A 13,643-nucleotide genomic window follows, 5' to 3' on the forward strand; every position below is an offset into this window, starting at 1 on the left:
TCTAATTTTATCATTTATAAAGGTCTAACCATTATAAAGTACATTTATTAAAAGTACATCTGCCACAGTGAGATGCCACTTTTATCATAAAAGTTGTATATGTACTTTGAACTATTTTGAGATTTTATATTCTGTTCTACTGGTTGGTCTCTCAATTAATGCACCACCAGTAGCATGCTGTTTTAATTATTAAGGCTTTGTGATATGTCTCAATGTCCTGTAGGGCTAGGTCTCCTTACCCACACCTTTGGCTTTTTTTTTTTTTTTTTAAATGCTTTGTGATTGTTTTATGCGTGTACTAAAAATCTAATATCAAAAGTAATATGCTTATATTTTCACTGGTCAACTTCTTGCTCAAAATTAATGATAAAGGGTCTTTAGTTTTTAAAGATGGATGAATGTATAACTAAAAATATAATCAATATATCTACAGGAAGAAACAAATAATTTGATCAAAATCTCTTCTTTTTGCTACATACTGAGCTTTTTTTTTTTTTTTTTTTTTTTTTTAATATATTTTATTGATTTTTCACAGGGAGGAAGGGAGAGGATAGAGAGTTAGAAACAAGGATGAGAGAGATACATCAACTGCACACTCTCCATTGGGGATGTGCCTGCAACCAACGTACATGTCCTTGACCGGAATTGAACCTGGGACCTTTCAGTCCGCAGACCGATGCTCTATCCACTGCCAAACCGGTTTCGGCCATACTGAGCTTTTCTTTTCCTTTTTTTTTTTTTCTCTCTTTTTTCCTCCCCCTCCATTGACATAATTAACCTGCCACAAGGTCCTTTTCTGTATTAGATGTCAATTAGCTGCTATTGCTTCTTGGATTGACTGATGTAAAATGTTAAGATGTTAAAAACGACATACTGTCTTTTTCTGCTTCTAGGTTTACCGGTTATTGGGTTAGAGCTATTTATATTTAGTTTCTTTAGAATTCTGCTACCACCCTACATATGTATACAGGAAGGATGGTAGTAGATAATCTGAAATAGTCTAAAGAATACCATGTGATATTATGAGATGTCAATAATATAAATACAATTTTTAGTTTACTGACCTTAAATAATTTTGTTCTGTAATTTCTATTATGATTTTTCACAAATAACAGTATTTGAAGATAATACAGTGTTTATCATTTAGGACCATTGTCATTATCGGGGCTATGTGGAAGGAGTTTATGATTCATCCATTGCTCTTAGTGACTGTTTTGGACTCAGGTAAGGAATTTTATTTATTAATTCTTTTTCCTCTCTATTTCTTACCCTGTACACCTATCTCTCTTTTCAAATTTTGGGGGACTTAACAAAATTAGGTTTTATTTTAATGTTGTCAAAGGTCTTTAGGGCTATGTTTCAGATATCGTTCTTGGCATGTTTATTTAGGGAAATATTACAGTTGATGGATTTTGATATTTAAAGAGAAATATCTCATTTTTGAGACTACTAAATAATTTTTGCCACTTAAAATAAAATGCTATGCTTAAATTTACGTAGCACTTTATGTTTATAAAATTTTTACTTACATTTTTTTTTTTTTGCTTAAGTCTGATAATGACTGTGAAAAGGGGCTCCTTACTTCCATGTTTAGGTGAGCAAACTGAGGTTTGGAGAAATTGTATCACATGTCAAGTGAAATGATAATAACATTAAAATTACATTTATTGAGGGTCTGGCAGTACACCACTAGTTGGTTGGTTGGTTGGTTGCATGATTGAACTAATAAATACTACTTTTTCTTTTCAAACCAACTATGTAAGATGGCTATGATTATTGCCATTTAAGTAATAACCCTTGTAGAAGTTACTGTATTCTTTATACAGAAGTTACCGGTACTGTATACTGTTACAGTGCCAGGCAATGTTCTCAGTATTTTGCACTTATTAAATAATTTAGTTTTCAGGACAACCCTCTGTAGAATGTAAAGAAAGGAGGAGGCTAAATAACTTGCAGGAGTCCCACAGCTAGTAGGAAACATTTGGCATTCAAACTCTGTTTCTCTGGCTCCAGACTGCACACTTTTAGCCACTGTCCTTATTGCCTTCCATTATACAATAATCATGCTGCAAGGTTAACTTTTGGGAAGTGATGCTAATAAATCACAGCCTTTAGCTTTAAATGTAGGCCAGCTTGACTCTAAAGACTTATAGTTCTCTTTATACCATGCTACTCTTTCTGACACATGTTAAGAACTAGGACTTGAATTCAGGTTTTCTGATTTCTTTCCTGTGTATTTTTTTCTTCATTCTTAAAAATTGTGTGTGTGTGTGTAACACAACACTTAGAGGATTGCTGCATATAGAGAACGTGAGTTATGGGATTGAACCCCTGCAAAACAGCTCTCATTTTGAGCACATCTTTTATCGAATGGATGATATCCGCAAAGAGCCTCTGAAATGTGGCGTTTCCAACAAGGATATAGAAGCAGAAACAGCCCAGGATGAAGAGGAAGAGCCTCCCAGCATCACTCAGCTGCTTCGAGTAAGGAAATAATATATTTCTTCATGGCTCAGACTAAAGTTATTTTTGTTTTGTTTTGCAGCTTAATACAAAAAGTTATTTTTGTATAAAAAATGAAGCATAATTGCTTTGAAAAAATTTTTTTTTAAGTTTTTTAAAATTTTCAATTATAGTTGACATATAATACTATATTAGTTTCAGGTGTTCAACATAGCGATTAGACATTTTTATGCCTTACAAAGTGATCACCCTGATAAGCCTAATCCCCATCTAACACCATACATAGTTATTATAATATTATTCATATATTCTCTATGCTGTATTTTTTATAACTGGCAATTTGTACTTATTTTAAAAAATATATTTTAATTGATTTCAGAGAGGAAGGGAGAGGGAAAGAGAGAGATAGAAACATCAATGATGAGAGAGAATCATTGATCAGGTGCCTCCTGCACATCTCTACTGAGGATTGAACCTGAAACCCTGGTAATATGCCCTGATGGGGAATCAAACTGTGACCTCCTGGTTCATAGGTCAATGCTCAACCACTGAACTTCGCTGGCCGGGCAATTTGTACTTCTTAATCCCTTTGACTTTTTTCACCCATTCTTCCCCTACCCCCTCATTTGGCAATTATCAATTTGTTGTCTGTGTCTATGATTTGGTTTCCATATTGTTTGTTCATATTTTTTGATTTTTAGATTCCACAACTAAATGAAATCATATAGTGTTTGTCTTTGACTTATTTTATTTAGCATAATGCCTTCTAGGTCCATTCATGTTGTAGCAAATGGCAAGATTTCTTTCTTTTCATGGCTGAGTAATATTCTATTGTATGTATATACATAGCAAATGGCAAGATTTCATTCTTTTCATGGCCCAGTAATATTCCATTTTATGTATATACATACAATGCGGCCGAGTAATATCCCATATCTTTATCCATTTGGCTATCAATGGACACAGACTAAAGTTTTAAAATATCACGTATTGATGCATTAAACAAATTCTTATTATTGCTGAATTTTGCCAACTATGTGCCAGACATTATGACAGTTACTAGGGGATAACAATATGAGCAATATGCAGTTCTGCCTCCAAATTGAATACAGTAGAGCTCCTGTAAGTTTTAGGAACTTGGACTTAAATCTTAAACAGTAATTGTATTCCTTTTTATCAGTGCTGCATAGTAATCCATTACACTGTCTTTCAGAGAGCAGTGGAATTTTTTGTTTGGATATCTTTGACACAAACTAGAATGGTGATTCTTGAGCTCTAGGTTGGAGAAACAGAGAGGTTGGGCTGTAGAACCTTAATTATTTCAGATGACTTCAGGGGCTCTTTTATCCCTGTTTTGAGTCTTCATTAGGATACCCTGGCTTCCTCTTGACAAGGGTCTCTTAGGTTGAAATGTTTTTAGGAATATCTATGAAATGATGTTCTTTATCTATGAAATGATGCTGCTATGATGGAAGAAGCATGTGCTTCTTCTAGTATATTTTCATGAACTTATACTAATTTATGACATTATTTTCATCACCTCTGACTACTGTACTATTCTTTTAAACTTTGACCATTGGAAAATAAAATTTCAGCTTATTCTATTCTTTACATGCATTTATGCAAACTTATAAAAAGCCATTTTTTAAAAAAGTGGCAACTTTTAAAAGGCTACTCACTTTTGCACTGGATATTCTTTTATTCTCAACATAGTAATGGGATTTCTCATTAAAGTGTATGTGTATGTGTATGTGTGTGTGTGTGTGTAATTTTGGTGTTAGAAAATCAATAATTCTTCTTTGTAAACATATGTAACTTACATTACCTTTAAATAGAATTCTTCTTAGATCCAGTAAAGGTAGCAGATGTCATTAAAAAAAACAAAAACAACCCACACATGTTATTTGTTGTTGTTGTTGTTTTTTTTTTGGATGTGTTATGTAAAATAATTATATGATGTTTTGAGCAGACATGAAATAATTGACCAGAGATTAGGGAAGGATCAATACCTATGAAATCATCAAGCTTTATAACTTATTTTTTACCTTTACGATGTTTTGTGTTTTTGACAGAGAAGAAGAGCTGTGCTGCCACAAACCCGCTATGTGGAGCTGTTCATTGTTGTAGACAAGGAAAGGGTAGGATTGGTGACAGTTTTTCTTCTTTTTCAGGAAAAGCAGATGAGAAGTGAGCATCACATGAAAGAAATACACAATATAATATATTTGTATTGATTTTTCTGAAATGTAATAAAAAATGACTTTTCCCCTTTAAGATACTAAATATTCATAATACTACCAGAAGCTGAATATACAATAGCAAATAGGACTACCTCTGACTTCATTTTCTGCTAGTGATTTTTTTCCTTGTTCTTTGGGTGATTTGCTCATACTGAATTTCTTAAATAAAACTGTACTGCTTGTCAGAGTCTTGAGACCTTCTCAGATGACTTACAGCAGTTGCCAACCTTTCGGACCACTGGTTGGCGACCGCTGCAAAGGACTGTAAGCAGTTAATTAGTTATTGCTTTGTTGCCTAATAAATTTGCTTTGCAGTCTAGAATTTCAGCTATCCTAGACGTTATTTTAAGAGGTAGAAATTTCCAGTTCCTGGCATGTGTTAGAAAGGAATAGAGGAGCATGGCTCATCTAAGCTTTTATTATTTTCTTTACTGTTCAGGATAATACCAGGGATTTTCCGTATTCATACAAAGAAAGAATTGTGCTTAACTAAGAAAACTACTGGATCTATTCCAGCATTTATAGGATTTTCATATTTAGATATAGCTGTCATATAATTTAACATAGGTTATTTGAAATATTTTGTCTGACTTTTGCTGCCAGCGTTGTTGTTTGTGTGGAAAAGATGTTTGTAGAAACTTTATATGATTGGCAATTGCTTTTTTGTAAGCTACAGAGATAGTTTCAAAAGTTGCATGGCTTTAAAAATCCATTATTGTGTATAGTTTGGGAGAGCAGCCATATTTATTAAGAGACAGACACATATTCAGATTAGCTCATTATAAGTTCATTACCCTCAAGTGGTAGAAGGAAAAAGGATAGGGACTATGAACAAGCAGGAACGTTGTCTCAACTAATGGGTAAAATGTTTCTCTAGAATGTTTGGATCAGTGACCAAAGTAAAGATATGAGATGATTTTCTTTATTACTTTCTTTAAATATATTATATACTGGTAGATAATGGTTCAAAATAAAAATGATTAAATTTTAATCAAACTTTGTCAAATATATTCAAATTTATTTTCCTTATTTTAGGAGAATCATGATAAAGTATCTAACTGTTAAGATCTGATATATTCTGATATTAATGCCTTTATCATACAGCAAAAAGCATACATTCTTAAAAATTTCCCCCATTATTTATTAAGTTGGTTGTATGAAAATAATGGTAAAATATTTAGATTTATTTATTTATTTAAAATGATGCTTTTATTGATTTCAGAGAGGGGAAGGAAGAGGGAGAGATAGAAACATCAATGATGAGAAAGAATCATTGATTAGCTGCCTCCTGCATGCCCCTCTCTGGGGACTGAGCCTGCAACCTTGGCATATGCCCAGATTGGGAATTGAACCGTGATCTGGGCGATATTTAATCTATTGTATTTTATTTACAAATAATGTTTCAACTTGTGAACATTGGTTAACCTCTCATTAATTTAGTTTAGAAATGGTTTATTGGTAATGTCTTTAGCTTAAGGAGTCAGAAAATTCTTTAGAATGTTTTTATTCCTTTATTTATTTTGATTATTTTCAAATTCTACTTTTGTGAAGTGCTTGAAAATATTTTTTCATTAAAATGACTAAAAATATTGAGAAGAAAATTCATTTTAAAGTTGTACTAATATAGAGAAAATGAAGACTTCAGTGTTTTCATTATTCATTTTACATTGTACCTGTTTCCTCTTATTTCTATTTATCACTGAAATGTATCTTTTAGATTTATTAAATTGAAATGCTGGAATATTTGGATTTTTATCTACATTGTAAAAGATTATAGAATTTTTTTCTGCAATTACTTTGGTGATAATTATTTTCCTCTTTTGCTTTTCAGTATGACATGATGGGAAGAAATCAGACTGCAGTGAGAGAAGAGATGATTCGTTTAGCAAACTACTTGGATAGTGTAAGTTGCATTTTCAATCAATTGGAATTATGCTATCATAATCCTTTCACAGTCCCAGAACAGAATTGAATAATTGTGTTATTGTGATCTGTGGGTGGCAAGGGAAGGAGGAGTAGGGGAGGTGGGGAGGCAGGGAACCATGCAGTGGCAGAGTGCAGGTGGTAAGGGAAGGAGGAAGCGGGGAGATGGGGAACCTGATCAGTCCTGATTGCCAGCCAGGCCTAGCAACCCCACCCATGCAGAATTTCATGCACCAGGCCTCTAGTGTATTATATAACACTTCCCACAGGATCTTGGGGTAGCATAATGTAAATCAAATGCATTGGTGTTTCTATAGTGAAATGTGTGAATGTTCCCATTAATTGAGATAAATGTGGACTATAAATAGGTTTGCATTAGTTTAGTGGAAGTTTTGGAATTAATTTATCCAAAACTTAAAATTTCCAGAGTATGAAGGATTTTGGAATGGAAAATAAAAAGGATTTTGAACTTATTTTTATTTTATAGACAAGGAAACTGAGACCCTTGAGAGGGTATAATCTCATTATATTGAAGGGAATATTTTTTTAGAAGGGAAAAACATTGATGTGAGAGAGAAATATCACTCGGTTGCCTCCTGTATGTGTCCCGACAGGGATCAAACCTGAAATCTAGGTATGTTCTCTTCCTGGGAATTGAACTCAGCACTTTCTGGTGCATGGAGCGATGCTCCAACCAACTGAGCCGCCTGGCCTGGGTGAGGAGTTCTGTTTTTAATTTAAGTAGTATGTTACTTCGTTGTAAGCTAAAAGATACTATTTAATATATTTTTATACTTTTATTTATGTTTTCTTCCTAGATGTATATTATGCTAAATATTCGAGTTGTGCTAGTTGGACTGGAGATTTGGACAAATGGAAACCTGATCAGCACAATTGGTGGTGCTGGTGATGTGTTGGGAAACTTTGTACAATGGCGGGAAAAGTTTCTTATAACACGTCGGAGACATGACAGTGCACAGCTAATTCTGTAAGTGATTTAAAAAAATATTTTATTGAGTTTTTACAGACAGGAAGAGAGAGGGATAGAGAGTTAGAAACATCAATGAGAGAGAATCATCGATCAGCTGCCTCTTGCGCACCCCCTACTGGGGATGTGCCCACAACGAATGTACATGCCCTTGACCAGAATCGAACCCAGGACCTTTCAGTCCTTAGGCTGATGCTCTATCCACTGAGCCAAACAGGTTTTGGCTGTAAGTGATTTTTTCTTTTTAAATCGTCATCTGAGGAAATGCTCATTGATTTTAGAGGGAAAAGGAGAAGAGAGGAGACGAGAGGAGAGGAAAGGAGCAAAGAGAGAAAGAAACATCAATGTGAGAGAAAACATTGATTGGTTGCCTTACATATGTGCCCCAAACTGGAACTAAACCTGCAACCTTTTGGTTTAGGAGATGATGCTCTAGCCACCTGAGCCACACTGGCCAGGGTTAGGTTTGTAAGTGATTTTTAAAAAGTTCTATTAATGAGATGGTCAGAATAATAATTTTTGTTTGTTTTCTTTTATTAAGGTTGTATTTTCTTAAGGTTTTTGATCATTTATTTAAATAAGGAAAACTTAATTTCATACAATAGGACCAAGTGATAGTATAATAATATCTCTCTTCTGTATACAGTTTCCTGTCACCTTAATCCATGTCTTTCCTCTTTCTTGGGTTTAGTTCCTCTCTCCTTTTGGTATGGCATGTATTCTAGTCTTGCTGGGGCTGACCAGCAGCCCCTGAATGATGGATGGACATATTACTCAAACACAGTTTGATTGTGCAAAGAGAGGGCTAAGGGGCCCCTGGCTTTAGTAGCCAGAGCAGCCTCTATTGCCTGCCTCCTTAGGCTTTTATTGGAATTTTTATCTTTAGATACAATCAATAGGGTGAGTAATCTTGGGAGGACACATGTTTATATTGTCCTCTAGGCAAGGGGTTCCAGGGATTCAGCATAAGGATTCCAGTAAACACCAGGGGTCTGCATATGCACAGGCTTGTTTGGAAAGGTCAAGGAATAAGTAGAAGCACCACCTTCAGCACGCCCCTCAGTTGGAATTTCGGTAAACAAGGCAGACAGCATTCCACACACTTCCCTTTTATCAGAATGTCCTCCTTACAACTTTCCAACCAAGTCTCTTATGCTCCTTAACATAGTTTCATATTGCATCTGAGAAAATGTATTTAATAGTCTCAGAACAGATTTTTAAAAAATTATCTTGCCCTAGCCAGTTTGGTGCAGCAGATAGAGCATTGGACTGCAGACTGAAGGGTCCGGATTCGATTCTGGTCAAGGGCACATACCCGGGTTGCGGGCTCGATCCCCAGTAGGGGACCTGTAGAAGGCAACTGATCAATGTTTCTCTCTCCTCATTGATGTTTCTATCCCTCTTCTTTCCTCTCTGAAATCAATAAAAATATATATATTTTTAAAATTATCTCATTTTGACCTTTGTAGTTTGTTTAATAACTTTTTATTATTTTGATGGGTATAAAATTTGAACCATGAAATCTTCTTTTGACTTCCAATATGACTGTTGAGAACCATTAAATCATTCTGATTTCTGATCCTGTATATATGGCTTTTTAAAATTTCTTTTTCTCTGGAAACTTATGGGATCTTCTCTTAATTCCCAGGTGTTGGAATTGTCTTAATGATAGGCTTTTGTGTAGGTCTTTTATCACTGATGTGCTGTGTGCTTAGTGGGTAATTTCAGTTTTGAAACTGATATCCTATAGTTTCAGGAATTATCTTTTGTTTCCTTTCTTCTCTTTGTCTTTTTGTCGTTTTTGGGATATTGTCTTAAATTTAACTTTTAAGCTTTTTATTGAGTTTTCAATTTCTGGCTTTCTTATTTTTAGTGTTTAGTAGATGTTTTTTGTTCCCCTGAATATTTTTTACATAATCAGTTTTTTATTTCCTGGATATAATAGTTTTCTTACTCTCTTTGAAATATTACTGATATATTTTAAAATTTTTTCTTCTTTTCTACTTTAATAAAATGTAAACTTATATAAATCACTTAATACAAGTACAGTCCAAAAACTTACAGCAAAACATTCACTGAAAATATTTAAAACATTTTATCCTCCTTAAAAGTTTTCTGGCTTGATAGGCTGATTTTTTGCAAAAAAAGAAAAAGTTTTATTTTATATAATACTTTTTGCCTCCCTCAATGTTGATGGTACCTAAAAAATATATATTTTTTCCCAGAGGAGAAACTTCTCTTGATTTTATTTTGTTTTCTTTGGTTATATGAGTTAATTTAAAGCAAGGCACTGAAAATGCCAAAATGGATTTTTATGGTTCTGTAATCACAAAGATTGGTCCTGACTTTTTAATTAATTTTTAGTAAAATTGCACCTACAAGTATCCTCATCCCAGTGAGTATGCCATCCAGTTCACACAAGACCAAAAGGAGCAGGCATCAAGCATACTTCCTGTGCCTTGCCCAAGTATGCCTACCACGCTGTCTTTCCCCTCTTTTTGGCCTCCATCTGTTGTGTTAGAGGTATTTTCCAGTGTCTCATGATCTCTGGTGTTTTGTTTGTGGTTAAAATGAGGTACTGAAAGCCTTTATGAAGCATTAAGTACATGAGTAGGGGCTTGGAGACTTTGGAGTTCATTATGTGGTGATCTGGCTGAAAATTTTTCTTGGAAATCCCCTATGTCAGTATCTCAAGTCCTTTTACCCTGGCTGGTCAGATACCCCAGAGAAGGATTTATTCATTTAAAAAATATGCATTAGGTGTATACGTACCATAGGCACTGGGGTAGAGCAGTAAACATAACAGACAAAACTTCTTGCTCTCATGGAATTCATATTCTGGTAGAGGTGATTTGCCATAAATGAGATAAATAAGTATATATAATACCTATATCTCTATATATAAAAGGCTAAGCAACTGTCAGACTGTCCCACAAGTAGTTACCATGTGCAGTGACCACCAGGGGACAGAAGCTCCGACCGGTAGCTATGAGGTGCACTGACCACCAGGGGCAGATGCTCAATGCAGGAGCTGCTGAGCTGTGGTGGCTTGGCAGCAGCGATTCTCAAGTGATATGCCCCAGAACCAGAGAGGAGGGAGCACGATTCTGGGGTGCATCATTCGAGAAGCATCCTCTTGCAATCCAGGACCCCTCAGGGGATGTCAGAGAGACAGTTTCAGCCTGTTCTCTGCAGGCTAGGCCAAGGGACCTCACCTGCTGGAGGGACCCTGCTCAATCCACAGATACCCTTCGAGCTTAGCGCTGCCCCAGGTGTGGCCTGCTGGAGAGGGACCTCATGGGGTTGGCTCCAGGGTATGTCCAGCCCGTCTGTCTTGCCCAGTCCTGCCCCGCTGGCCACCTTCTAATTAATTCATTTTAATGTGCATGAATCTGTGCACTGGGGCACTAGATAAATAAAAAATGGTAAGGTGGAAAAATAAAAATGTTGGAGAAGTAAAGTTGAAATTTAGGTAATATGGCAAAATAAGGTCTCAGTGAGAAGATAATTTGAGTAAAGAACTGAAGGAGGTGATGGAGTGAACTAGGGGTAAAAATGGGTGAGGAGAATTCCAGGCAGATGGAATAGGTCCTGGGATACAAGTGATGAACCACATGGAGGCCACTGTGACCTCACTGTTCCCTGTGCTTCCTGCCTTGCAGCCTCCTGTGTGCATATGTTCATTGAGTTTGTTTCCTGTCTCTCATTAGAATTTTTGCATAAATAAATCTAATGCATTTTAGGGAGGTTTTTTATTAGAAGGTAGAAAAATTTTGGTTTGGTATCTTTATTTTTCTAAAAAACAAATTTGTAATATTAATCTTATTCTCTGATAATAAAAGAGAGAAAGCTTTATTCTATCCTGACTTTAAAATGTTACTTGTTATAACTTTCACCTTTTCTTTTTATTTAGGAAGAAAGGTTTTGGTGGGACTGCAGGAATGGCATTTGTGGGAACCGTGTGTTCAAGGAGCCACGCAGGCGGGATCAATGTGGTACATTTTTGTTATTGATATTCACCTTTGGCCATCTGCATTAAGAGAGTGTCAAGCATTTCTTGACTCTATACTTCCTTCCATCATCCTTAAAACTATATTTTGGGTATTATGAAGGACAATGTAGAAGTGATAGATGAGTTGTTTCTCTACAGCCTGGATTAAGTATCCTAATATTTATTAGCTCCTCACTTTTTATGGATGAGGAAATAGAGACTTCACTTAAGAAAGTTAAATTAGAACCATGAACTCGTTTTCCTGTAGACCACCATGAATAATCCATAGGTGCTAAAGTATTTGATCTATTGCTTAAAGGGTCTATTTCATCAGTGTGTTGAGTATCACGCGTTTTTTACTAAGCTGAAATGTGTAAGGACTGATGTTGGATGCTTGTTTTATCATATAGACTATTAACATTATTATGGTAAGTTTCCTTTTGTGAAAAAATAATTTCAGAAACAAAACATATCCTATTGCTCAGAAACCTAGGTAATACCTTCTTATGTTTGGACAGTTTGGGCAAATCACAGTGGAGACATTTGCATCTATTGTTGCTCACGAGTTGGGTCATAACCTTGGAATGAATCATGATGATGGGAGAAATTGTGTTTGTGGAGCCAAGAGCTGCATTATGAATTCAGGAGCATCGTAAGTAATTGAGTTCTTTCTTCTTATTCTTTATAAGGTGGTATTGTAGATTAGTATTTCTTAAACTCTGGGATATACTAATGTCTATGTTGAAAAACAGGAAAAATTATTCCTGACTCCCCTGAAATTAATTACTTGATACACCAATGAGAAGTCTGTTTTTTAACTAAATAAATAATTCCACAGAGCTTTCAGCAAGAAATACTTAGGCACAGGTATGTAGCTACACTCTTCTTTAAAGCAATTGACAGACCAAAAGATATAAGAACATGGAAAAAATTACATCTGAATTACAAATTGGGGAAAGGATTCCGCTCGATTCAGTACAGGTTAGAATAATAGATTGAAGGACTATATGAAACATTTATTTACAAACCTCATGAGAAAGCACTGCGCTGTCACTGTAAATAGAAGAAATCTTGACATATCCTAACATTTCCAATTTTATTCATAAAGGTGAGAGGCAAGACAAATAGAAGGAGAAAGAAGTGTTAACATTTATTGAACTCTTTTTCTGTATCAGACACTATTCTAGGCACTTAAAAGGTATTAATCAGTTAATGTGCAATAACCTAATGAGATGTAAGTACTTTGTTAACTCTGTGAATGAGGAAACAAACAGGTCACACATCCAAAGAAGTGGTGAAGCTGGGATTTGAAATCAAAAGTTTGAGTCAAGAGCCTGTGATTTTAGAACACCTTCCTTTATCAGGGTTCAAAAGTAATTACCATTCAGGGTCTAAGAGTGAACAAGAACCATTGAGTTGTTGGGCTTCTTTTTGATGCAGAGTTCTTATAAGGCAACAAAGTTCCATCCTACTTTAGTAGGCAGTTGTGCTAAGCTGAGAACTGGACATGGCCACAGTGCATGTGTGAATTAGAAGCTGAGTCAGAGAAAAAATTAGATATGAAAGATGTTCATCTTTAACAAACACAGATGAAGGTTTCATATGGGGAATATCCATGGCCCTAAGGATTCACTCCCTTTTCTATTTTCCTCAAGCTCCTAGGGCACTGAAAAAGTAATAAAACTTCTGTTAGCCAGCACTTTAGATGTGAGATTATAATTCTAATCACATCCTGATATAAAGGAGAAATAAGCAGGATTTATTACACAATTTGTTTTTGAGAAAATACTAGGCTTAAAAATAGATATGGAAAGATTAGAATAGCACTTATGAAAAAACTATCCTTAATAAAAGTGTAATTACATTCACAAGAAAAGTTATGTTTGTAAAATATTTTCTGTTGGACAGGGAAGTAAGTTTAGTGTTTGCTCTGGCTAATTGTGGAAGACATAGATTCAGGGGAAAAGAAAAAATATTCAACAGTGAGGTAAAATAAGAAACTGATGAAAAAAGGGACAATAAGAGGAAGGAATGTCAT

At 35.1% G+C, this 13,643-nt stretch overlaps 1 protein-coding gene across 1 annotated transcript in view; it reads left to right on the forward strand.

Moving 5' to 3' along the window:
• ADAM9 (ADAM metallopeptidase domain 9) overlaps window positions 1-13,643 on the forward strand; it is a 91,811-nt gene that overhangs the window by 21,928 nt on the left and 56,240 nt on the right. The window contains exons 5-11 of the mRNA XM_084879736.1: window positions 1,148-1,224; window positions 2,289-2,484; window positions 4,536-4,601; window positions 6,535-6,606; window positions 7,445-7,614; window positions 11,528-11,609; window positions 12,124-12,257. Coding sequence (XP_084735862.1) covers window positions 1,148-1,224; window positions 2,289-2,484; window positions 4,536-4,601; window positions 6,535-6,606; window positions 7,445-7,614; window positions 11,528-11,609; window positions 12,124-12,257 — 797 coding nt within the window. The remainder of the gene's footprint in view (window positions 1-1,147; window positions 1,225-2,288; window positions 2,485-4,535; window positions 4,602-6,534; window positions 6,607-7,444; window positions 7,615-11,527; window positions 11,610-12,123; window positions 12,258-13,643) is intronic.

Source organism: Pipistrellus hanaki (assembly GCF_964339955.1).
Source record: "Pipistrellus hanaki genome assembly, chromosome: 3".
NCBI classification, from domain to species: Eukaryota; Metazoa; Chordata; class Mammalia; order Chiroptera; family Vespertilionidae; genus Pipistrellus; species Pipistrellus hanaki.